The sequence below is a fragment of the Anabas testudineus genome, chromosome 6 (genome assembly GCF_900324465.2).
Source record: "Anabas testudineus chromosome 6, fAnaTes1.2, whole genome shotgun sequence".
Taxonomy (NCBI): Eukaryota; Metazoa; Chordata; class Actinopteri; order Anabantiformes; family Anabantidae; genus Anabas; species Anabas testudineus.
In genome coordinates, this window is record NC_046615.1 from 2,648,890 (window position 1) to 2,675,873 (window position 26,984).

The following is a 26,984-nucleotide window of genomic DNA, read 5'->3' on the forward strand; positions in this document are numbered from 1 at the left end:
CAACATAGTCAGTATTGCTTGAAGTAGATCTACATTATCCACAAACCCTGCTGTGCTGATAGGTGCTTTACAGAATTCACAAACTGTCAGGTGTCTCTACTCAATGCATCTCAAAAAACAAATAGAGCTGACAGAAATCAAAGCAGAGATACGTAAGAGAAACCTACTGAACGTGGACCTTAGAAATAAAATGCAAGACACTGAGGAAACTAGACCTGGAAATCCAGAAACTAGAAAGAAAAGTTAGTGATTATTTTAATGCACATTGTAACTAAAACTGTAAAACTGTGTGCCCTCTCTCTTTAATGAATATCAGGTAAATTATGGTTAATGATAACCTTACTTAATAACTTTAATAAGATACGTCACTTACTGATACTGTCTTTTACTGATTACAATTAAAACAATCAATTCAAAACATTATCTTTTAATAAAAGACAAAACAAAATTATCTAAAATAAGTGTCAATATATAGCTCCTTGACCAGTCCACCATTCACATTATCTGGGAAGATGGCAATATTGTCCCAGTCAATTTCCAGTGCAACTGAAATATTATTATGTGCTGCATTATGAATTGAAATAATACATATATATATATAATATTAGCACTGCACAGACAATGGTCAAATCACAAGAGAGGATCCTCTGGAGAGATCTTCAGGTGGTGAGGAACACTTGGATTTGATTCGAGCCCTGGTACTGCTATGGGCATGGTGGTAGGCCTGTGGAGCTGGGCTTTGGGGGTCCACAAAGAGAGTCAGTATGAAAGGCTCACAGGCATAGCCTTTGTCTACCAGTAGTACTCCAGAGAATTCACCTTAGAGGACAAATTAGAATTCTTAAATCATCATAAATATTTGAGTACAAAGTGTTAAAAAATAAAATCTGTGTTCCTTACCAACATTTAGTAGACTGCAGTCTCATCACAGTGGGGAGCTGTTGAGTCACTGATGATGATGACTAAGTTCAGTTCACTGAAGGTCTGTTAAAACACAGTTCTGTGTTAGCTGATTATTTCCATTTTTTGCTGTAACAAAGTCAACATTATTTAGCAAATATTTTTATGATTTTACAGACAAAATCTAAAATAAATATAAATAGTGAACAATCCACCAACAATCCTTTAATTATTTGTTTCAGGACCACCGATGAGATTAATAAAGCAGTAGTTTATTTTCTCTTGCACAAGGGAGCATGAATACATCAACACACAACTTACTCAGGAGAATCTAACACATGCAGGGTAAGATGAAAGGTGAATAGATACTAACAATCGTCTGTGAGACATTTCAGTTGGTTTTCGTCTCGAGGTGAATTCCATGTTATCATAAATTATCTGGCTCCCAAGGACAAGGGTCTCGTGAAACTAGGGGGAAGGCTTTACAAGAATGACTTTGGGTCAAAACAGTTTCATGAGAGAAAGGAATAACAGAATAAAAACAAATCTAAAAAGGATAACTTAATAAAGCAATAAAGAATATGTAAAAGAATAAGTCTCTGTAATATTTTTCTAACAGAGGCTGAGAATGGAAAAGTGTTAGTCTGTTAAAGGGGATTTATTTATTTTATTACATTTTATATAATAAAATATATTTATTTTATATAATGTGATTTGTAACATTTAATCAACAAGCTACCACAAACTAACCAGTTCATCATTGGCTCCAGTTGGAGTACTGGAGCCAATTTAGTAGTACTAAATTTAAAGCATCCTTCAAAGCATTTTTCACATATCATGTGGCAAGAATCAGTAAAGAAAAATGTTTCCTGCACTTTGAGCTAATTCTGAAAGACAACTTGGCAACTGAGTTTAATCAAATGAAACACTGATGACTGTTAGCACTCATAAAGTAGTATAATATGGATGATAAAAGGCCATTTATCATAACTAATGAAGCCAACAGATATGTTAATGTAACATGTTCTCTGCCTTGGATGAGCTGTGGTAAATGAAGGTTTGCAGGCAAAACAAGATCTCAGGAGGAAAAACTCAGCATCGTTCTTTAACACCTTTATTTTGAAGGGGATTTGTTTTTCCGGCTACAGCAAACCGGAAATCGATTGCATTCTTCCGGTGCGTGGTTTCATCCATTTAACTCTAGCGGTCTCTTGCTTTTCTATAAATAACTGTAGATAAATTCTTCATGTTGTTCAAAACTTCACATGAAACATGAATTATAAATTGTCCGGTCAAGAAAAATCTATGTGATCAGTCTTTCGTGAACTTTTTTTGAATGATTTATGTCTGACATCAGTTTACTAACGTTCCGCTTTGGCGTTAGCTTAACTTGCGGAGTGGACATGGGACACACATTTAAGTAACAAAAAAAAAACTGTGATGAAGCATGAAAATGTCGAAACTCCAAATGCTGAGAGTGTTGGTGAAGCAGAGACAAAGTGCGGCTGCTGAAGAAACACTCGAGCTGTTTGAAAGAGCTGATAGATTATTGTTAGTTTCCCACGCATGACGCCAGAGCGAGTCGCACATCAAACTACCCGGCATGCACTGCGCGCCGAACACCGGTCATTGCACCTGCGCAGAACGTGCTGATCTCGAACGAGCCCGTTGCTTTTATTTTGCAGATTGAACCAGAAGCGGTTGTTCTTGAATATGTCGGGTACAGTAGTCACAGAGAAGTCACTTAACTGAGCGTACTGCTACTATGTCTTATCAGCGGAGCTGAGTTTCGGTATAAAAAGTATGAACTTTGTAGTGTTCACAGTTTCAAACTAGTCCGCGTCACTTCCCGGGAAAAGCTAGCTAGCTAGCTAGCTAGGTTAGCTGTAACGAGGCTGTAACGAGTAACTAAGCAGGTCTGTCATCAGGTGGATGTGAAGGAAAAGTCTGAAAATGGCCAAGGTAGAAATACTGAGAGCGCTGATGAATGAACGACTGACTGCGGTGCTTGAAGAGATTTGTGGGTTCTTTGAAACAACAGTGGCGGAGTACGAGGAAAAGGTTTCTCATTCAAATGAAATCATTAAGCAACAACACCAAGTCCTGAACGATCTGTTAAGTAATGGAGGAGATTTACACAGTGCAGGTGTGTATACCTTTACCACTGTTACTGTTTATACTTAATGTTTGGAATAAAAAAATTAAATTCCATTAGCTTCTGCAATTTCACAACATTTATAACCTCGTCATTCAGTGTATCCAGCTGACCTCATATATATATCACAAATAATTACACTACATCTTGCTGTAATGCACAGGTAAGTTGCATAGACACACAGCCACAATGTGCATGTCTGTAATCTCATGTTCTTCTCTGCAGACACCAAGCAGGGGGTGGTAATTAAAAAAGAGCAGCAGGAGTTGAGGTCCAGTCTGGACCAAGACAGCCACGAGTCCCTTCACATTAAAGACGAACAAGAAGAACTTTGGAGCAGTCGGGGGGGCCAACATCGTGAAGGGTCAGAGAATTCCCCTTTGTCTGTTGTCCCTGGGGAAGGGAAGAGTCAGGAGGAGCAGCATCACAGTTCTCCATATATTTGTGTTCTGAAGGGTGTGTATGATACTGTAGTTTAATTATGTGTGATCGCAGATGTTGTATTTTCAGTACACTCTCGCACACACACCTACACTGGCAAAAGAAAGTATGCGAACGTTTTGGAATTAGATTTTTTCCGCATTAATTTTTCATTAAATATGATTTGATCTACATCTGAGTCAAGAGTATTAACAAATAGAAAGTGCCTGATGTTGTCAAACACAAGAAAAACGTTAATGGAATACTTCTTTAAATAAAAATCTACAAAATCACAAATCTGACCAGACATTGATGTTGGTACTACATAGAGAGAGGATATTTTGGTTTGGTTCTTTTTTGGCATAGTGGGCGTTTTTGTGAGGATTTAAAAGTTTTGTATATCTCAGTCTCATGGCTCGATCCAAATCATGATGTAGATATATATAATAATAGACCTGATTTTAGAAAGGAAGTTGGATGTAACAAAAGGCAAAAAAAGAAAAACAAAATAAAATAAACATTGTTAGGCTAGTAATGCATAAACATGACATTAAATAACCTTTATCTTCATAATTGTGTTCCAGTGTTTGCTGCAGACACCCAGCAGGTGGCGTGTACAGACGGAGTTCCTTCTGTGCAGCAGGCAGGGAGACTCACTCTGAAACCTAAAGTCCCAGGTACTGAGGATGGAGGGAGGAAGGATGATGAAGGCAAAGCTCATCAAAGAGAAACTGAGGAGAACAGAGAGGCAGAGTCTCCAGCCAGCAGCTCAGCTCAGCAGATGGAAATGGATGGAGAGGGCCTCAAGGGGGCAGAACCAGCTTTACAGCCAGATAGTGAGACCTCAAACTCCTCTGACTATGAGACTGAAGACAGCGATGACGAGTGGAAGAGACTGCCAAGACAGCAGTCACATTTAAAACTAATAAAAGACACTAAAGTTCCTGGTGATTCCAAACCGACTAGTGATTTACAACCATCTGTCGAATATAAGACTTCAAGCTCGTCTGAGACTGAGGACAGCGATGATGACTGGAAGTCCAGCAGGAAACCTCGGTCAAGTTTACCCTCTGTGAAACCCAAAGAGGTTCCCAAAAGTTCTTTGAAGTCCTCTCATCAAATGGACAAAACATCTTTCAGTTGTTCCATTTGTGGTAAAAGATTTCAATTCGAGCAGCAGCTAAAGAAACACACAAATATCCACTCGCTCACTTGTTCAGAGCGCAGTAAACGTTTGAGTCCCAAGGCGAACTTTAGAGAGCACACGAGGAGCCACTGTGCAGACAAACTGTTAAACAGCTCAGTGTCTAATCACAGCAAAGCTTTGAAGAGACTCGAGACAAAACACGCAGAAGAGGAATGCTTTCCTTGTTCTATTTGTGATAAAAAGTTTAAAAAGAAAGGACATTTGGGTTTACATATGAAAATACATAAAGTAGAACACATGAGAACACAGACTGGAGGCAACAGGTAGTGGATCAGTGAAATGTGCCTGTTTTAAAAGAGAATCAGATTTTATAATATCAAATTGATGAGAAATACAGCGTAGACTGTGGATGTTGAAATGACTGTCTTAGCTGGTAACATCTACATAGATGAACAGAGAACCGTCAACAGCAAAACATGGCAAACAAAGACATTTCTTAGTGAGCCCAAACTTTTGAACAGTAGTGTTTGTCAGTGTTGGTGATAACATGATCATTTTATTGAATCTAAATTCAAGTTCATTATCAGCTTATCTAACTTTAAATCTTCAAATTTCTTATTGGTTCCCTTATTAAATAAGTGTACTGTTTTTATTTCAATGAGCATTTATTCTTCTCAAGTCAGGTTCTTACTCGAGCACTTCACTTACTTTCAATTGGATGGTAGATCATCAGTTCGTTCAAACAGATGACAGAAGTTTTGCTGTTGAGTTTGGAATTTACAATCTACATGTGACGTGTGACACAACATTCATGGGAAACGTTTGTTTGACATTATTTTTCAGTCAGAACATAAAAGTCACAGTCACATTATTATTATACCTACATTTAAAGGATTCTTTATTAAAAAGATGTTTGTGTCACTATTTTTATTTCAGGGGATTATTAAAATTTTTAAATGAAGCAACGACTGTGTAGCCCAAGGTTTCCTAATGTGGAGGACTGCTGATTCTTTCTGCTTCGTGTCACTGTCAGCTCTTTTAAACTCACTGGTTGTGCTCAACAAATGAATCCCGTACCCAAACTTCAACTATTCAGTGCTGTGTACAGGTACTCATATACTCATATTCTCATATATGACAAAACCACATCATCATCATATTTTAATGCTATTTTAATGAAATGTGGATTTCAAGTGATGCTGAATTGTACCAGTTACATGATGAATGACCTCGTATTATCATTACAGCTTTCCACTGTAAAAACTGATAAAACTGGATAAGACTTCTGTTGCAACAAGCTACTTAAGAACAAGGTTCAGCTTATACTAACTGAGAGGAACATTTCTGTAAACAGTCTCCTCAGGACCACCGATGAGATGAATAAGGCAGAACTTTTATTTTCTCTTGATCAAGGAAGCATGAATACGTCAGCACACAACTGACAGAAACATATTCAAAGAATCTAACATGCAACCCCCTTTTCTATGATGGGAGGGAGAGGCGAATAGATAACGATCGTCTGTGAGACATTACAGTTGGTTCCCGTCTGGAGGTGAATTCAATGTCAGAACATCCCGTCTGACTCACTGAGATAAAAGTCTGGTGCAGTATCTCACAAGAGTCACTTTAAGTTATCACAAATGCAAAAGGATAACTCTGTGTACTATTTTTCTTTCCAGCTCTTACACTTTGGTGGGTACAAAAATATACTGAGGTAAATCTACAATGTCCTCCTGATTTGTAGTGAAAAAGTATGTGATACATGGATTTGTATATTCGTCATAGTGTGATGTGATCTTCATCTAAATCAAGAGTATTAACAACTTTATTGAGAAGAACCATAAACACCTCAGTGTGAGTGGAAATTGTATGTGAACCCTTGGAATTAATTTGAGCCCGTACTTCCTGCAGAACTGCTTTAACTCGTGCTTCTGTGTGTGTGTGTGTGTGTGTGCTTCTCCTAAAGTCGTGCTCTTTAGCAAACTTCAGGTGTGCAGCAGTGTTCTTTTTAGTAATCAGCAGCTTCCTTCAGCTTCTTTTGACAAAGCATAGCTTACATAAGCACATTCTTCTTGAGCCAAACAAACTCAAAAGGTTTAAGTGATTTTTGTCAGTCGAAGTAGCTCTGGTCCACATCTACAAACTAATTTTCCTAACTTATGCTGTCACCCTACTCCAGTTAGCTTTTTCGAGGTCACTATGAAAGATCTGAATTTTCTTGCATTATCATTTTCTATTTTAGCATATATTTGTTAATACTCTTGGCTCAGATGAAGATCAGATCACCAAAAGCGTCACATACTTTTTCTTGCCACTGCAAAGAACGTATAAAATAGAAATACTCAACTTAACTTTAATTATCTCAAAACTGTCCTTAAGTGTAGCTTTACTTTAAAGGTTTCCCTAACATTTGCAGGACATTAGCTCTTATTTCTTTCTGAGGTGATACAGAGGTGCATGAGCTTAACTTTTCATGAACCTGTGAAATGATAATAAATAAAAAATAAATACCATATGTGCATGCTCATGCTGGTTTTTCATTGTCAGCAACAGTATCATTTACAATGCCCATCAAAAAGGTAAGAAATTGAAAAATTCATGTCATCACTTAGAACTCTTCACCCCTGAATCACTTAAGTGTACAAATGAAAGGAAACCTGTACTTTACCACCACTTAGATTTATTTTTGAAGAACATTTGTGTCAGCAGCTCATTCACACTGATTACCTGAGTGTTAATTCAATTTCATTTCTGAATGCATTCAAAGTGAAACGATGCTTGTCTGAAGGTACACAAAAAGCATCTACACTGACCTACACAGAGCACACTTCCCAAATATCAACAGTCCAGAGCTGGGTGCTCAGGGAGCAGATTAGCTTTTAACAGAAGGCTAGGAGGTGGGACTGCATGCATGTACAACAGCAATGTTGTATGTTCACTTCTGTGTGGCAGCTTTGAGCCAATTTCTACAGACAGTAACAAATTCAAAGTGAGACGTTCGTCCACTACAGATGGACAGTGTCATGCACTGCTGCTGCTGCTCTGAGTAATGCACTTATGCGTTTTCAAGCGAGATCGTCTACTAAATTTCTTACCACAAACATGGCAACTAAATAACCTCTCCCCAGTGTGCAGGGGCATGTGTTGTGTCAGATGTCCTTTCTGTGTAAATCTTTTACCACACAATATGCAGCTGAACGGTTTCTCTCCTGTGTGGATCCTCATGTGCTTTGACAGCGACTGACTCAGAGTAAAACTTGCGTTGCACACGGAGCAGGTGTACGGCCAGACACGTGCTCTGGTTGAATCTCTGCCCGCAAACTGTGCAGCTAAAGGGTTTCTCCCCCATGTGAGTGCTGACGTGTCTCGCTGCATCTGATCTGGAGCTGAACTGCTTCTTGCAGACTGAACAGATGAAGATATTTTCTCCTGAAAGAGTTCTGTTTTGTGTGACTAAATGTAAACTCTGTGCAGATGCTTGGACACAAACACAGCAGATTAATTCTCCTGTAGGGTTTTTCACGTAGCTGTGCATCCAGTCCTCATGGTCGAATGTTTTTCCACAATCAGAGCAGCTAAGGAACTCCATGTCGGTGTCACATTCTTGATCAGCTTCAGCTTCGCCTGTGTTTTCCAGTGTTTTTAAATCTGACTGATGTTCTCTGTTCTGCTTCCAGTCGTCATTGCTCTTCTCAGCTTGTGTACAAGAGTCTACCGTCTCAGTGCAGTTAGCTGGTTGTAAAAGGGTCTCTGGATCAAAGTTCCAGGATGGTTCTGATGCTCCACAGTACTCCCCATCTGTTTCTGCTTGTATCTGTTGAACCGAGCTATCGACTGGAGTCTCTTCCTCTCTGTCCTCCTCAGTTTGTCTTTGATGAAGCAGTGAGCACTGAGCTCTCTCTTTGTCATCTTCACTCTTCCAGGCGACAGGTGCTTCAAGCTGCTCTCCCTCACAACAGCTCCCAGGGTGCACACACTCGTCTGCACAGATGGACTGATTGAAATGAACCCTGACCCCGCATTCACTCCCTATCCTTAGATCATCACTGATGTTGGAGAGGAGCAAAGAAAGCCTACAACCAAGAAGTTTTGATTGCCTCTAAAATGTACCTTGTATGTCATTGTATGTATTTTTTGAATATAAATAAATAAATAAATAAAATGTTTTTACTTATTATATGTCTCTAGTAACATTACATTTTAGAGACACCTTATTAAGTTCATAATTTATGTATTGGCAACACAAACATCATTCACTTAATCAATTCAAAGCTTCACATACTGGTCATGGTGTCATCACTCTGCCTGGTTGGCAGTTATTGACCACTTGATGGCACAGTAGAAAAAATAAAGCACCATGAAGCTTCCATGCTTCACGAAGCTTCATCTAGCAAACACTAGGGGCTTCTAAAAAACAAAAAAACTTTTTATGCATATAGAAGTTAGTATGTGTAAGTACACGTAAGCAATATCAACATTCAATAATCAGTTTTCTAAAACTTCAATTGATAAAGTGTGATGAAGTTCTGGTTATCCAGTGAATTAAATACAGGACAAGTAAGGGTAATGCATTTCACTGATGTGAAACAAACAAAAATAACATAACAATTCAACTGTGGGAATGATATCTGTGAGCAGTCTGCCTCATTATTTGCAACACTGTCCTGTTTTGTTCCTGCAGATTGCGTTTCCGGGTAAATTTTCTCCCACAGACGGAGCAGCCGAACGGTTTCTCTCCTGCATGAAGTCTAATCTGTCTCTGCAGAGACCTCTTCTGGCTAAATTTCTTACCACACTCAGGGCAGCCGTATGTTTTCGGTCCAGCAGTGCAGTGACATGTTTCAACAGTTGTACTGACTTCACTGTGTTTCACAAAGGTTGAAGCTGCCTGAGCTTCCCTTGTCTCGTTCCACTCGTCATTGTTGCAGTCAATCTCACAATCAGAAGAGACAGGCTCCAAATGCCCAGCTGAGCTGGCTGAAGTCTCTCCTCCTCCATCCCACTCAGTTTGTTTGTCATGAAGGTGCAGGGAATGACGTCTCTCTCCATCACCTTCTTACTTCACAGGTACAGCAGTGGGTGGGAACTCTGTGATATGAGCCTCCTTCAGTCCTTGAAGCTGCTCTCCCTCCCGCCTGCTCCAGAGTTCCTCCTGTTCCTCTTTAATGGGTGGGGGCTCTGGGTCCACCTGGCCTAGACTGGTCCTGTAGTCCTGCTGCTCTGAGGGAATCTCGTTTAATCACCAACACCTGTGGATCACCTACCAACAGATAGAAAATGTTCTCTTAAGTGCGTTACTACATTAATATTTCATTATTTCTAAAAACATGGAACACATATGCACCTCTATGTCTTCTACAAAGGATAACATGTATTCACAGTTTACAACAACACAGAATGTACCTATATTTACTGTTTGATTTGCAAATGGAAGTAGTTACAATAATAGTAGAAATAGGGAATTCTAGGATTAAAGCTACACTGTGTATTATTTTAAGATATGCTCCATATTTTGACCATGGATGTTTGGTTTTGACAGCATTCGGCTATGGGTGGACTGCTTTTGAGCTTCATGCTACAGCTAGGTTGATCTCTTTGAGCGTATCTGAGATGAACACTATTAGGTAGAGAGAAATGTTTTGAAGATCTTTTTCTCATGATGTGTAAATGGGGTAAACACTAGAATTAGCATTTTAGCACTTCCTGCTACCATGTTCAGCTTGGTAACTGGCTGTGCACCACAGTAGGAGATGATGTGGTGTTGTCAGACGAGCGGAGTGCTGAATGGTGTTACTGAGTGTGTCTGTTGTGGTCTCCGCCCTTCAGCTCAGACCACCTAGATTTAATGAGACTAGAGGTGATCATACGATTGTATTCATACGATAATATCTCCTCTACAAACGAACCACTGCTCTCAGACGTCGCATTTTACACGTCGTCATACAACGAACAGCGACTTGTCCTCCACACAAACCTTTGGAGAGGAGCGCGCAGGAAGCTGCCGACTGTGGCGCCGAGCGATGGCGTCACAATTCCGCGCGGACGAAATGTAAAAACAAAAACAAAACAAGAACAGTGTTAAGAGTTTTAGTAGTTTACACATAAGACTTTTATTAGGAAACGACATACTGCTAATACAGGTATGCGACTGCGCCTGGACCAGCTGCTCCTCTTTTCATCTATACATCCAAACTGTCGCAATATGTTTGAATCAAGTGTTATTTGAAAGAGTTGTAGCTATAACTACGATTAAATGATCGGAAAAGGAGTTGCATTTTGACTGGCTAGGGTGCTAATGTTATTTTATCTACATTATTCTTTTATTATATTATACATTTTCAGTGTCTCTTTGTCTTGAAGTATGGCCAGATGTGTGTCTTCACCTAACCGCCACTTTCCATGTGCATAAACGAGTCCCACACTAAGACAACCTTTCTAGCATAACCTGGGATACAGCTCATCTGCATAAAACATGTCACTTTAAACTACCGTTTAACCTGGAGCTCAGGGATTTTCAGCCTCATGTCACTAAATGAAGACAATATCAGACAATAAGATTCTTTCATTGCTAAGAGACATCACATTTTACCAGTATAATCAATAATATACTACTACATACTGTACCAGTATGAAAAGAAATGCTAGTTTATTTCCTTTGTAACCTACAGTTAGCACAGACCCACCACTTGAAACTACAATATGAATCTCAAAACAAATTTAAAAACATGTTATTTCTGTTATTCTGTTAGTTACAGCCATTACTACACTATAAAAGCTTCATACTACACAATGTAAGGCTCTGGAAGGAGTCTGTTGCCAGTTTAAGTTCCATGGGGTTGTCAGTTTCTTGTATATTGATCTGTTTATTCAGTAAACAAGACTGTCTATTTGTATTACATTTAATTAGTAGTCTTTGTTGTTGACTCTATGGCAAAAACCCTATGTTGTATTGTTGTAAATCACTGTTCAGCATTGCAGCATAGTCCAGCCCTAACGTTGAGACCTTCCTGCATTCTTGCTGGTAGCTGACACACAGAACCACCCCTTCCTCCGCGGTGCGGACACAGCTCAACTCAAACATCAGTCTAAAAAAAAAACATATACCATGCAGCTTCATTCATTATCTGTCGTCTGTCGATGGGTGTTTGCACCTGCACACTTGTGGCTTTTAACATGCGACAGCAAACTGAAAGTCCGTCCACAAACGCTGCAGCTGTACGGTTTCTCCCCTGTGTGAACTCTAATGTGTCTCTTTAAAGTTCCCTTTTCACTAAAGCGCTTCCCGCAGAACGAGCAACTAAATGGTTTCTCCCCGGTGTGACTTCTCAAGTGTATAACCAACGTCTTCTTCTGACTAAAGCTTTTGCTACACACTGAGCAGCTGAATGGTTTCTCTCCAGTGTGACTTCTCATATGGGTCTTCAGATTGACCTTGGCACTAAAACTTTTGTTACAAACGGTGCAGGTGAACGGTTTTTCCCCTGTGTGGCTTCTCATATGGGCATGCAGATTTCCTTTGCAGCCAAATCGTCTATCGCAAACCGTGCAGCTAAATGGCCTCTCACGGGATTTACGATGATTGGCGGCGCTCTCTTTTCTCAGTGTGTCTGAAATTAAGTGCTCTTGTCTTGTTCTTTCCGTCCAATCATCATTACTATCCTCAGTCTCTGATTCACAACAGTATAACGGCAGCGACTGATCACTGCTCATGTGTTGAGCTGAGCTGCTGGCTGGAAGCTCCGTCTCTAGCTTCTCTTCCACTATTCTTGGATGAAGATCGTCCACGTCATCATTTTCACTTTTTACAGGTGCAGCAGTGAGTGGGAACTTAATGATATCAGCCTCTATCTGGTCCTGAAGCTGCTCTTCATCCTGACTGATACAGAGATCCTCTTGTTCCTCTTTAATGTGTTGTGGCTTTGGGTCGTCCTGGTCTGGACCTTTCCTCCACTCAAGCTTCTCCTCTTTTCTGATAGTCAGTTCAAGGCCATCTAGAGGTGAAAGTGATATACAAAAACAAAACCAAACTTTAATAACAGATCTTATTGTACCACATCATTGTACTGGGAACCTATGGTTGAACCCTGGTCACCAAGCCAAAATCTCAACCCACTATCACTCCTCAGTTTCTGCCAGAGATCACGACACTAATCCAGATCAGCCAGCTTAATAACCTTTTCTCAGCCAGGGCATTAACCAATAATCATTAAAGAATCAAAACAAGTTAGAGAATTACATTTCTGATCCAACGTGACTGCTTCGCGTTTGCGCTTTTATTGTGAAGGTCTACATCTTAGGACTTCCGCTCGTGATGTGGTTTAACTTTCCACAGCCGTGGGACGAGAAAACTATCTTTTCATAACAGACTGACGCTCCCTGTCTGCTTCTCAGACAACTAGTCACTGCCACCACACCAGGGGATTGGGCTGAACCGAGGAACCGTCCACCGACCTGCTTTGATCATGTGGATGTCGGTCCCGACGACCTCCTCCAGCACCCTGCGCTGCCGACGGAGCTCCTCCTCGTAGTTGGAGATGGTGGCTTCCAGCAGCTTGAAGATCTCCTCCACGGCCGCGCTCAGCCGCTGGTTCACAAACGCCCTCAGCGTCTGAATCGTGGCCATTTTGTCGAGCCGGTGAGCTCTGACTAGCTGTGGCTGTGTGTGGAGCCCCCTCCTCCTCCTCCTCCTCCTCCTCCCCCTCCTGTCCCACACATCATGCTGGGTTCAGAAGCTGCACCTCGTGTTTTCCACTCACAGGAAACAAACAGCTGTTTGCATCACTGGAAACATGACATGTCACGAAGAGCAGCGTTTCTCATCAGCTGGTGCTTTGCAGTCCAACAGTCGAGGCCGTCGACATGTCGGTCCAGTAGCGCCCCCAAGTGGCCCGATCGTTACCCTACAGTTTTGAGAGCAGGGCCTGTGGACTGCCTCTAGGTTTGAGGTACTTTAATGAACATGTTGGGGTTCTAATCTCCAGCCACGAATGACTCCATGTTCAAGACAGCAATAAGAGCAGATGGTATAAATAATAACAGTTAATGTTCAAAGGACTTCACTGCTCCATGTTAAAATAACAAGCAACCCAACAGCATTTACTGTTCTTACGTTCACAACATATGATCATCAAACAGTGTGTAGGTCAATTAAAAGATGCTTCATCATTACCAGCCGCAACAATAAAGTGATGAACGAGTGAAGACATCACTACTTATATTTCAATAATATCATAGTTAGAGATGTGCAATCACTCAGTCTCAGTCTGCCTACTTTAGGTATTTTTAGAGCTAATACCTTTATTTAAGTAACAGTTAAGTACAGTACCTCTGAGCTGTAATACTGCTACTGCTACTACTACTTCTTATACACACTGTTTATGATGTAATAAAATTCTTCGCTGTTTCAAGATGTGTGTGGCATTTACATGTTTCCCTAAAAACCATCGGCTCAACGATTTTGTCCATGAAATAATACGTTTTTCATAGAGAGCTGTGCAAGCTGAGGTGAGAGCTGTTAATCATATATGAAAAACAGATGGAACGTGACAAAAAAAGGTCAGACGCGAGACTCATCACATTCTGACAAAGTCTTTATTTCTTATTGTTACTTGATCAGTACACAGACAGAGACAGCTTAATTCATATATGTATTTATATATAGTATATTTCAACTTTACAATACACATCTGAATGACAACAGAGCACGTAGGAGTCATTCTACTGTGAACAGAAACAAGTTCAAAGGGAAGACTCCCACAATATGAAACAATCAGGACAAGAAAAAGAAGAAAAAGAAAATTATTGCTCAGTACAAATCAATCATAATGTTAGTAAGAAGAATAGCAGTGGTACACATGAACCAATATTATTATATCAAGATGAGGTTATACACTAATGTTGCCTATAAAAAGAGATATTCCAAGCAAAGAGGAACAGAAATATGGCGACATTTTCTTCACAATACAGTAGAGTTAAGTGTTCAGTTTGGATAACCTGCTCTCTAAATAAAAAACATCTATATGTGCAAGGAGGACCAAGGACTATACAGACTGATCTAGTGCCAGCTAAAGGTAGGGGTGTAGTTTCAGAAATAGCTACTGAACTTCACTATTTTCAGACTTTGCGGAGAAGCAGGAAAATTGATCATTTTTCAGGGGTTAAATGTCAAAGGTTTAGGGCCAGGCATATACTGTAAGTGTAAATCATAGTGAGAGCATCTGGGAGGATGAGGCATAGGTTGACAATGCTATACAGCACTTCAAAAAGGGACAAAATACATTCAGGAGCCCCCCAGGCAGTTTGGGTCGAAGTAGCGTAAGAGGAAACTAAAGTGTAGATGACAGAAAATAGCTAGAAAACACTGAAATATGACCATATACAAACTCCGCTACATGCAAACTTCAGTCTTAGAAAATTCATCGATGAGGCTCTGTGAGGAGGAACTGAGGTGTTTGATCTGGCCAATGTCCTCTCTTAAGCTGTCCTTTCCGCAAGTCAGGGTTTTTTTAAACTAAGATTTTTCGACATTTCACAAACAATTCAGCAGTAATCTCTCGAGCTTCAGCAAGTCACATTCCTTTTCTTTAACATTCATTCATCCTCGATTATCCAGGTCAGAATCCCTCTCTGTGTATTTTGGCAACACTTCTCCTTGTCATGAAGATCGGTCCACTGCCCTCCAGCCCCCCCCCGGTGCTCAGAAACACACCTAACACTACCGACATTTTTAAAATTGACTTCAGCTGATAGCCCTTTAGGGTGCGATTGGGTTTGCCTGTGAGAGCCGGGGCACCTTGTGATTTTTTTAGAGGGAGGGGTTTATTTTCTAAGGTGGCTGGGGGTTGCCCTACATTCTGAGCTTGGTGCCCAAATGGCTCCAAAAAAGCCCCGTCCCTTACAGGCTGCCTCGGGAAAGCGCACACCTCAGCAATTGGAAGCTACGCCCCCTTCTGACAGGGGACCAAAGTTGTAAAAGTGGAAACAGTAGAAGGTGACTATGGTACATGAATACAGTACATTACTAAGCCATAACCAGGGGGCCCGGCTCCGATCTTCATTAGCAATGTGGTCCAGAATTACAGAAGACAACAGCACACAGCTCCTTAATCTAAACCTCTAACTATATACATGAACTATGCTTGTGAATTCATTGTATGGCTACACATCATGTAAAAACACACACTACACACAGCAATGGATTCCTACTGGTGTGTGATTTTTTTTCTTTGGCTAAGTTCCCTCTCAAAGCCCAGCCCATGCAGCTTTCCCTGGCGAATGTGTTTGAAAATGTGAGTGCATAGGAATATGTGTATGCCGGTGGAGACCTGTGAATGTAGGGCGGAGGGGTGGGCGTAGCTTTGGCATTGTCATGGAGAGGGGCTGGGTGCTGTGAGGGAAGGCTGCTGTGAGTTCTTTGGTGGCAACCAGGAAACAGGGCTATTTGGGGAAAGCGCGGTCCTGCCTCGGTCTCCCCGGTTTAGGTTTGGTTTGGATCAGAGAGTGATTGTCATGTTATAGACCACAAAACTCCAACTATGGCCGAAACCTCCATGCACTGGAGTTACAGAGTGATTATGCCGGTTGCATCCATGGCTCTAATTAACTACAGTATACACATGTAACATGCTAATGACAAATGCACTAATACTAGATATTACTCAGATACTAGAATGCCCTAAGATTACTTTCACATTTACATGCACATACATGTTAATAGATGTCAATTATGGCCTACATTGATGTAATGGATTGTCTTAGACATTTAGGATGATACACAGGATAAAGCTGCACTCAGCAACATTGGTCTAATGTGGCTGCAAATGGCAGCGACATACAGAAAATCAGAACTTCAATAACCAGACATCTAGCCAGCCTGGGTCTGTACGACACCACATTTTATGGACTAGACCTTAGTCTGAATGAACCACTTTGCAAATGGTTTAGGAAACAGTTTGGATTCATCCTGTCCTAAGCAGACACATGAAATATCTATAATAAGTTACATAGGTAATTAGTGTTCAAGTTGCAATTTAAGCTCATACTAATAATATTCTTCTACTTCTATTCCTAAGTTTACAGTCTACATGTAACAATGAAACTAGCTCATAATAGTGCACTTTATTTTCAATGCTTTTCCTTTGATATTGACAATTTCATGCTCACTTGATTTCACAGAACATGATTATAAGTGTTTGATAGAAGTCTAGAAATGCAGGTTCAATTTAGATTAGTTTTATGCATGCTAATCCAGTGGGCCACATTGACTTGGCTATGACAGTGGTTATAATAGACTCTATATTTAGATTATTCACTTCATGCTTGTTTGATTCTAAACAACAGCTGGACTTCAAGTCACACATCACAGATTGTCATCTTGCTCAAAACCAACATTATTCCTACCTAACTTTGGTTGCACTTTGCCACGCCATGTACAGACTATCATGGTAAAAGCAATAAAAATGAAAGAAGCTGCACATTTATATCAGCTAAGATCCCTGGTGCTGTAGTGGCTAGGTTTCAATGCACGGTGGCCGGGGTTTTTAGTTTACTGGCCGGAGATAATAGTTTAGCCTCAGATGTTATTACGTATTTGAACACACAGACTAATCCTATTAGTACAAAGCTGATTTGTACTAATGCTTCTGGAAATCTGTTTACAATAACCCACAAACAAGCACCTGAAATGCATGGATGTTGATGATATCGTTGTTTTTCTTTCAAGTGTAGCTCTAAATCCAGACGTACTCTAGTGATACTCTTAGACTATGAACGCAACTTCTCTACACGCTATAGGTGCACTGAGCTATGACAGACTGTGTTCTGTTGTCTGTCAGTTTCTGGACACACCTCCTCTAACACCCACCTGTACACACAACACAGAGAGAGATACTGGCACTTTGTCCGTACAAAAACACACAACGTACACACACATACAAAAAAAAAAAAAAAAAAAACAGCTTGTAAAATACTGATGCAGAGCACTTTTGTTTTAAATGGCACCCCCTAAAAGTTTCTTTTTTTCTTTGCCACAGCCTACACTTTCACCTTCTCAAACATTATTAAGTCTTTATCGCCTTTTGCTGTGTGGATTGTTGACAGACTGGGGGGTGGGAGTTGAGGTGGGTGGAATACACTTCAAGACACTCCAAGAACAAAAACAGTTGTCTAAATCTGTAAGTGCTAGGAAGGGTGTGGAGGTGAATATTTAAAAGGTGTGGTTGGGACTCTTAAGTAGCAGTACATATGGTATTTACAGTGGAGAGAAGAAGATGGCAGGCAAAGGGATATGGAGGAGATAGTTAAAGATGAAGAGAGCTGTCCTCACCTTTCCTTTCTGTCGCTCTTCTACCCTCTCTAATATCTAGTTTCTTCTCTCACATCTTTAGTCCTCCTTTTCCTTATTATTCCCTCATCTCTTTGCTGTCATCCCTTCCTGCATCTCTCTGTCTCTCTCCATCCCTCTACCCCCTCCCTCCCTCTTTCTACAGCTCCTCAGCAGGACACCTCCATGGTTTGAGTGACGGTGCCGACTCCCTCGGTGCTATCGGAGTGCGTGCAGGCCCGAGAGCGGTTCCCGTCCACAGATCCAGCGCTGGTCAGGGAGGCCGTCCTGGAACGGGCCAGACGAGTCATGCTGGCAGAGGGCACTGAGAGGATAGGGGAGAAGTGGAAAATTGGGGAAAAAACTAACAATAAATGATCATTAAACTTAACAAGACAGTGAGATTAGTTGATGTTGGGGAGATGTGGGGAGTACATGCTAATGCAGAGAACTAAGGATTATCCTTTTTTGTAGCTGGTGACAAAAGGCAGCTGTCTGACTTACACACCAGCCACAAACACTTAGGGTTGTGGATTTAATCCGTTGACTACTTCTCTACACAGAGATGCACAGAGATGTCAAGAGTTTGCTTTATATAAATCTCTATTCTAGTTTAGAAATATTTATAGAGCAGCAAATGGGCCTTGAGATTGTTTAACATTTCCTAAATGTCTTCACTAACGAAGCTCTAACCATTAATCTTGGCTTTGAATTTATTATACTTACAGTTGGTCTTACCAAAATCGAAAGAGTTGATTAAAAGAAATTCAGCAGGACTGGTGCAATAAAATAGTATTAATATAATATTAATGTAATGTTCAATATCCCATCTGATAGATCTGTTGAAGTTTAACACAAGTGCATCCTTAAATTTCATTTAAATGTAGCACTGATATATATTATTTACTTTGAGACTAGTCATGGTGGATGTTAACAAACAGTTAATACTTCCTGCAGAGCAACATTTATTTGAAAAATCATTTGTTGTCGTCTTTCTGCACACTCGACAAATTTAAATTTGATAATGTCTCAAGCTTGAACCTGGATATTTCCAGGCAAAATGACTGGACAGGATTTGGTGCTCTAAGGCTAGGGTCGGCAGTTTTGATAGATAAACCCAAAGACATAGGTTTTCAACGGTGTGCTCTGTCAGCTGTAGTTTTAATTAGAAATCATTTGATTATAGGAACTTAACTTTTAAAAACTAAAATAGTACTAATGTTGCTGGTCATTTGTTCTAAACTTAGTCCAAAAGGTTTTGCTCAAAGCTAGCTGAAGGCCATGCAAAGAGCACTACTGGAGATGCAATGGCAAAGGGATGGGGGGAAGGGCAGCATATTTTTCCATGGGAGGAAAAATTATTTTGTTAAAACAAAGATGGGGTTAAATGTCCTGGGGATTAAACAAAACAGATATGAAAGTAAAACAAACAGTCCAAAAGATTGTATCCATAACAAAATCAAATTAAAATAAATTCCAAAATGCTCATGTCATTGAACGGGGCAGCGATAAGAGCTAACAGGAGAATGGGGAGGAGGAAGTACCTGGCCCTCCACTCAACCTCCGATCCTTCACATAAGCAACTGAGAGAACAGGGCAAGGGAGACAGAGGGCAAGATTAACAAAACTCATGAGCCCCCTGCATAATATACATCACAATATATTCATGAATAACATAAAAAAGAGCTTTTTACGAGGAAGTAATTTCTGATAATAAGACACAAACTCAGTTTCTGTGGACACTTACTGTAGCCCATTCCCTGCAGGAAATACTTGAAGGCTTCAGTCAGCTTGCCAGGCTGGAGAGGAACACATCAGAGTTTTCATTTCACTGATACTGAATCTCACAGCTTTAAATACAGATGATGTATTCATGGTCTGTCTGGAGTTTTTATTCCATTTGATTATCTGGCCATCATATGTAGTTTTATTAAGGTTGTTACCTGTGTGAGCTGGGGAAGTCCACCAGAGTCAGCCATCTGCCACGAGAGGAGAAAGCAACATCAAGCACACTGCTAATAGCACTATGGCTTTCTTTGTCAGCGCTTGTTTCAGCGCTCTACATAGAGGATGCTTTTTTATATTATGAAGTTTATTTCATACACTGTACATTACAATTTCCTATCTCTCCAAGTGTGGTGATGGAGATTTTTGTATTATTTTATACAATCAACAGCAGTAATTGAACATGGCGTCTGTTGAGTAGTGTGTACTCCTGCGGGCTATTTATTGTGCAGAAAGAAGGAAAAACAGAGATGCTGAATCACACGTGTGTCCATGTGTATGGACACTTTCAGCTAGAACTTTGCTGAGCTGGTGGTTGTTCAAAACAGAAGTTAATGCAAATAGATGGGGTCAGCCCACCAATCTGTGATTGTTTCACACTGTAGGATCACCTAGCGGTAAGAGTCTGACTTTTCTGGTGATACATGCAAGAACCAGAACCAGAACCAGAAATTCAAGCATCTGCATCAAACTCGCTTCTCATCTGTCAGCTAAACGTGTGTAGCTATAGGTGGGATGAGGACAAACAGTTACCTTTAGGAAGGTGGTGTTGGTTGGATCCAGTTTGGAATTGCACTCAACCTTTAAGACAAAAAAAGGAAATTGAACTGAACTGAGACAAGAAAGCCACAGTAACGGGAAACATGACAGAGGGATAATGCTGCGTGTAGTCTATATGTGGAGAATATATTAGTCTTTGCTTATGTGAGTGACCCAGATACTGCAGTGTGCTGCAGAGATGAGTCACTCCAGAAGGCTGGAAACACAGCCGCAGTGCACACACACACACATTCACACACAGACTGTAGACAGATGTGCACAGATGCACAAACACACAATGCATGACCGCTCACACTCCTGGACACTGACAGTCACAGCAGGGATAAACACACAGCCTGCGTCATACACACACAGCACATGTTTTTGCTGTCTGCTGCTGTGTTTAGTCTTTAATCCCTCGCAGAGATTACAGCACTCCATTTACTTCCCAAACATATTAAATATGAACAAAATGCCACATCACTGCAATGGAAATGCACATATTTCTGTGTTTCTACGGACTTTATGTATCTTTAATCCTATTCTACGTCTCTGTTGATCCACACACTCCATGTACAAGAATGTATCATTTAGAGTAATTGGGAACAAACACAGCAGCTTCAGTTGAACATATCAGTGAATATGAAATGTTAACGCGACCTCCATCTGTCACAACCGATTAACAACCTTCGTTTACATCTCCCAGCTCCTCATGCTGCTCCCCTCTACTCCATACCTCCATCCCATTCCTCCTCCTCTTCCACCCAAAAAAAAGAGATTTGATTTAAATTGGTTTAAACATGCAACACATTCACTGGTGCAGAAGCATAATCTGGGCCACATCAAGGTAGGAAACCCCAGAGACAGAGAGAGGCCATCTGGCCCCTGGAGAACAGACATAAGCACGCACACATACACACACACACACACACACACACACACACACACACACACACACACACACACACACACACACACACACACACACACACACACCTATGGAATTAAATCAAAGGCATGAATCACAGATGGAGAGATAGAGAGAAAACAGACACACAGAAAGTCCGAAGGGGTTCAGCAGGATTGCAGAGAGAGTGAACCAGGTTTCTGCCAGCTGATTTATTTCCGTTTCCCTGAATGAGGACAGTCACTAACTAGATTTCTGTGCCAAGTACAAAGCACTGAACAGAGAGGAAACAGGGGAATGAGGGGATGACTTAGGTTTAGACAGACTGATGATTCTTAGAAGCGTTATTACTTTGAAGAAACAAGTCATCTCCGTGGGAATGTTAAAGGAGCGAGTTCAGACGTGAGACACGGTTGTTGAAAGAGAGAGAAATCTTCAGAGAAGGAAAGAAAGATGATGGACTCACCACTCCTTCCTCAGCAGGGGCGTTGTCTCCTACAACCAGCATCACAGGACACCTACAGAAAAACAGCATTACATATACATACATGTTACATATAATGTACAGGCCAGACAGTTGGCTGTTTTTTGATTTTATTTATAATTTTTAGTACATTTTGAATTTCGTAGAACCTAAGAACTTGCATTGATTTTAAGAAGAACATTTAAAGAGCCCATATTATGCAAATTATTATGCATTTTGGTACATATATATGACTCTCTGATGCATGTAGACATGTAGAAATGTTTCTTTTTTACATTTTCTGGTATTGTAGAAACCAGTCAAGTGGTCAATTTAAAGTTTGAGTCTGAAACATAGAACTTAATATTAACTGTTGATCAAATCATTCTCCCCCAGTCTTTTCTTGACTCCAACCTTGTGTTGTGCTTTAATAATGTTGGAGTCACATATTTGGATGAGAGAAATCATGTTTTGTTATTTTAGCCTGGCAGAGTTTTGTAAATGTATGTGTATTTGGAAAGACATTTTTTTATGTTCAAAGTTGTACAAATGCTCCAAATCAATGGAATTGTACTTCTAGAAAAAGTGAAGAAGCAAAAATAGTTTTTTCTAGTTGTCAAGTCTCTCTAGTTCAAACAGTCAACCTTAATGAGACTAGTTCAGTGAGCTGCACTATCTACACCATCATATTAAGAAAACTCTGCAGACTTACTTCAGGGTCTTGGCGTTGAGCACTGTTCCACTGCGATTCATCTCCAGATCCCTCCGACTGGAAGAGGTGACACAAAATAAATAATAAGATGCTGTTGTTTTTATGTTTTTGACTTTATCTGTGTGTGTGTGTGTGTGTGTGTGTGTGTGTGTGTGTGTGTGTGTGTGTGTGTGTGTGTGTGTGTGTGTGTGTGTGTTCACGTTGCTCCACCTGTTGTACATGTTCCAGAAGAGCTGCAGGTTGAACTGGTTGACGGTGTTGTTGATCTGTTGCCGGTAGCTCTGCACTAGCTCTGTGTTGTTCATCAGCTCCTCCTGAATACACACAAAAACACACACAATTTGGGTCAGAACATTTGCAAAGAAACATAATTTATAAGCTGGGGGGTGAAGAAAGATTTGCTATGTTTTGTTTATCCTATTTCTAGGAAGTACCTGACTGAAAAGATGTGGCAGCACAGTATCTGGCAGAGTACTGGTCAGACCTGACAGCTGAGGGAAAAAACAGGGAGATTATTACAGCTGGAAAACAATATGATGGTCTGTATTTGTTTTGTGTATCACTAGTACACAGTAGTAGAGGAAAAGTACTTTGGTGGCAGCCCAGTCAATCCATCCTTTGCCATTGGGGTCAATGTTGAGCAGAACCAAGCCCTCTACCAGGTCAGGGAAGATCAACTGTAGGCAGCAGACAGCAGAACACATAAACAATAATAGGTGACTTTGTCCTTGGCTCCTTGTGGACAAGCAATCTAGGTACAGCACATACAGAGGAGTAGGACTTATTTGACTTACAGCAAACTTGGCGAGAATGTAGGCTCCAGCTCCAACTCCGATCCCAATAATGCTCTTAAACCTAAGAGATCATCAGCATTTAAACAACAATATTCTGGAGTGCTTATACTGTGTTGCAGAGTGGTACTGTTGGCAGCACAGATTGAAATTCATGTTCAAACCGAGTCAAGCGTTGTACATCTCAGCTGTGGATGGTACTGTATGTTCAGGCTAAAATTACATGCTGTTGGCAAGAAATGCCTTCTTCTTTGTCTTCTAGTCTGGAGAGACTGCTCAGGAATCCAAGAGGCTGGCTAACACTAACCTGACCATGCTGTTACACTTCAGTGAGTACAGTCACATTTTGAACCAGAATGCACCAAAATACTTGAGAACATTGGTTTAAATGAGACACAGAACACATACAAGTTTGATTTTATGTGGAACCCAAAAGGGAAAATAGATCTTTGAATATATATGAAATATATCTTGGTTTTGACAACATTTTTCCCTGCAGATGACTGTTATTAAAAGCATTGGCTGTGAATAAATAAATGTGGACTACGTGGATTTGAATCCAAGAAGTACTAACCCAAAGTGCTGCACCACGGTGGGCAGCATTCCAGCCAGCTGGTCCATAGTGGGGTACTGGTACCTGTGGGGAGAAAGGATACATCTCCTTGAGGCTCATCTCCGCTTTGCATGTTGTGTGTGTGATTACTGCATTGCAGTGTTTTTTAATGCATTTGTAACATATTTACTGTAGATACTTTAAACTGATTTAAATGAGGTAATAATGTTAACTGCAGCATTATCTGTTCATCAGTAGTCTAATCCCCTGACCACCAGATAATTAACACATATTAAATAGTAAATAATTCCCTATTCATTACTGCTTATTTACAAACATATCCCTAGTCATATGTAATTTGTGTTCATATACCCCTGTGGCAACTGTGCAGCTCCAGTCTGTTGTCCAGGGGCATCAATGTGGCAAACCACAAAGTGCTTCGTGATCTCCTGCATGTCCTCATTACTGAAAAAAGTGTTGAAGCACAGCTTGTCTGTAGGAGAGAGAAAACAGAGGTTGCATGGGGTGAGAGGATGGATGGATGGAGGGGACAGGAGGATCCCATTAACTATGCACCGCACTCAGAGGGGTGACCATCTGGACTTAGTGACACTGTGCCAGCAAGGACAAGGCAAAGACTCCTTCCAGTCACACAACCCTCATTCACCTATTTTCATAATAGAAATGTGACACTATGAGTTACATGTACAGTATTTGTTTCTTAAGACACTCTTTAACTTGGCAGTTCCAGTGTCCCAGATTTGTCCTTTCGAGAGACCTTTTGCTTAAAAATGTTCAAACTAATAATCATTTTGTCCTTTCTGCATGTCCATGCAGCTGTTTAGCATGGCATAAAAACAACTTGTTTTTAATGTGTCTTGTTAGCTAGCACTCAAGTAAGTGCATCCAAAAGTCCCTTAACTTTGTAGTGTAGGAGCTCTGAATGACTTACTGACAAGTCGCTAAATTGTTATTGAATTTCAGTGAGGCTAGTTACTGTAAAATTTCTGTCTGTATTTTCTTTCTGTTTGCACAGGGTATGAAAGTAGTTTGTCTATAAATACATGCATGCATATACACGTATAATGTATAAGCATGCATGTATATGCATTTTATTCTTTTATTCTTCTATGCATGCATGTTATACATTAATGCATAGAATAATAAAATAATCTTCTTTATGTACACATTCTGCTGTTCAGTATTTTCAATATGTAGAAACTATTTACTAAGTTCTAAATTCACTCTATGTACTGTAAAATATTTGTGATTTAATTATTTAAGGTATTAAACAAAAATTAGCTAGCTGGTTAACAACAGCAAGAAAACCGTTACACAGCCGCTGGCATACTGTATAGTTACAAAGTTAGTATATGTGTGTTTGTGTATATCTTTAGACATTATCATTAAACTGATTTATTAAAGATTTTAATTACTGCTCAACCCTACTTTTTTCTTGTCTTTCTTAGGACACACATTTATATTGTGAGTGACTCACTGAGGGTTTCTCTGAAAACGTAGGGCTCTATTTCATGAACCACTACAGAAAAAAAAGAAAACTGAATTCTCAAATAGCTCCATTTATAATAAATGTCAGCTCTCCGTTTGCCCTCCTCCCACCGGCTCTGGAGTTGGCCTACTTTCAGCAGCAGCAGCAAACATTGTTTCCTCCTCGAGCTTTGAACAGAGCGGACTTAATTAAATGGACCAATTAGCATGATAACTGGGTCAGAGATGAAAAGTAGGGGAGGCTGAGAAGGTGACTGTTTAATCTTTGCCACTAAGCTGGCACCCAAATGTCAGCTTTTTGTGTAAACACAACCGATGGTACGTGAGGACAGAGGTGAGAAGATTGCCCCGCTTCCGTGTGGTGCATGCTGAGTCATTGGCTCAGCACTTGCAGTCTGCACTCCCACTGACTCCATGACCTACTTTCTCCCGCTGCACTTTCTTTTCCTCTCTATGTTTAAGCCTCCTATGCCATCATCCCTCTTCTTTTCTTTTTTTAAGCCTTCTCATCCTCTGCAGTCGTATCAGCCACACAGCGACAGATTATTTTCTTTCTTATCTGCAAAAATTGCTGCTCTCCCATCTTTTCCCTCCTCTTTCTCTCTCTTGCACTTTATTCATCGTTTTCTCTTCATTTCATTTTCTCTCTCCTGTTCTCTTTTCTGCTATGCTTTAAATTCACGTACTGTTCCACCCCACTGAGTGGAAGTCACTTCAATGAGTATTTCTCACTAAGTAATTTGGTTTTCTTTTACTCTTTAGTCGTGTATTTTGACTCTTTTCATCGTATCATCGTGTAGGTTCTAGATTAGATGCGTAATAAGTTTAATGATGATTTATAAAGAGGCTAGCAAGCAGCAGGACAGTCCTCAAAAGCCAGATATCTGGTTCCCTAACATGTTCCTCCATACCGCCCTACATCCCAAACCCACCTCCAACAATCAAGGCAGCTCCGCATTGCCACTGGCCCCACCCTGCCGCCTCCCTCTGCAGGATAGGGACGTTTTTCTGACCTAGATTTTGATGCCTTTTATACTCACCCTTTCATTTGCCTCATCATCTCCTCTTCTCTTTTCTATTTTCTTCACTCCTCATGATTACACTCTTGGACTCTTTCATTGTCTCACATTGTTTTTGCTCTGTTGTCATCACTCCTGTGTTCATCAGGCCTGTCCCCAACTCTTCTCTACACCTGGATTTACAATATTATCCCTGCTGTCAGTTAGGGAATGCTGTGACTTTGTAGAATGACAGCAACCGTCAACACTCAGCTTTTAGACTTCAGCATAGAGCTCGAGATTATTTATGTTTATTATTACCTACTGTTATGAGAAGTTTCACCGTTTCATGAGACCAATGTGTTTTTTAACACTTTTGTTACTTTTAATGATCTCTACAGTCGTGACACTGGTGACACAAACTTCCTAGGTGTTAGTCTTTGTCTGCGTACGTGTGCTAGCAGAGTGAAGACAGGAGGGAACAACATGGTGTGGACACCAATTATCACTTCTGACAAGCGCAGGAACAGCTTGCTGAAAATCACGGAACGTGTGCAGAGACAC

The 26,984-nt window shown here is 40.5% G+C and overlaps 3 protein-coding genes across 10 annotated transcripts in view; 1 reads left to right on the forward strand and 2 right to left on the reverse strand.

Annotated features, from left to right (window-relative positions):
* The first annotated feature begins 2,483 nt into the window (after positions 1-2,483).
* On the forward strand, positions 2,484-5,557 carry LOC113165606 (zinc finger and BTB domain-containing protein 14-like). Its single transcript, XM_026365259.1, has 3 exons — positions 2,484-3,046; positions 3,281-3,511; positions 4,060-5,557. Exons 1-3 carry the CDS (start codon positions 2,854-2,856, stop codon positions 4,947-4,949), a joined length of 1,314 nt encoding a protein of 437 aa, XP_026221044.1. The 5' UTR covers positions 2,484-2,853; the 3' UTR covers positions 4,950-5,557.
* Positions 5,558-10,756: 5,199 nt separating this feature from the next.
* On the reverse strand, positions 10,757-14,007 carry LOC113165607 (zinc finger protein 572-like). Its single transcript, XM_026365260.1, has 2 exons — positions 13,074-14,007; positions 10,757-12,613 (listed from the first exon to the last, which is right to left on the reverse strand). Exons 1-2 carry the CDS (start codon positions 13,243-13,245, stop codon positions 11,736-11,738), a joined length of 1,050 nt encoding a protein of 349 aa, XP_026221045.1. The 5' UTR covers positions 13,246-14,007; the 3' UTR covers positions 10,757-11,735.
* Positions 14,008-14,194: 187 nt separating this feature from the next.
* The window catches only part of ndrg4 (NDRG family member 4), a 49,584-nt gene continuing 36,794 nt past the window's right edge, over positions 14,195-26,984 (reverse strand). For 6 of the 8 annotated variants that reach the window (XM_026365965.1, XM_026365962.1, XM_026365964.1 and 3 more), the window contains 13 exons: positions 24,286-24,406; positions 23,935-23,997; positions 23,364-23,424; positions 23,160-23,246; positions 23,004-23,060; positions 22,780-22,883; positions 22,570-22,626; positions 21,861-21,912; positions 20,482-20,529; positions 19,887-19,922; positions 19,691-19,742; positions 19,488-19,526; positions 14,195-18,268 (listed from right to left, as the gene is read on the reverse strand). In XM_026365965.1, coding sequence (XP_026221750.1) covers positions 18,114-18,268; positions 19,488-19,526; positions 19,691-19,742; positions 19,887-19,922; positions 20,482-20,529; positions 21,861-21,912; positions 22,570-22,626; positions 22,780-22,883; positions 23,004-23,060; positions 23,160-23,246; positions 23,364-23,424; positions 23,935-23,997; positions 24,286-24,406 — 932 coding nt within the window. In that variant the 3' untranslated portion in view covers positions 14,195-18,113. The remainder of the gene's footprint in view (positions 18,269-19,487; positions 19,527-19,690; positions 19,743-19,886; positions 19,923-20,481; positions 20,530-21,860; positions 21,913-22,569; positions 22,627-22,779; positions 22,884-23,003; positions 23,061-23,159; positions 23,247-23,363; positions 23,425-23,934; positions 23,998-24,285; positions 24,407-26,984) is intronic. The other 2 variants (XM_026365960.1, XM_026365967.1) reach the window with 1 other exon arrangement.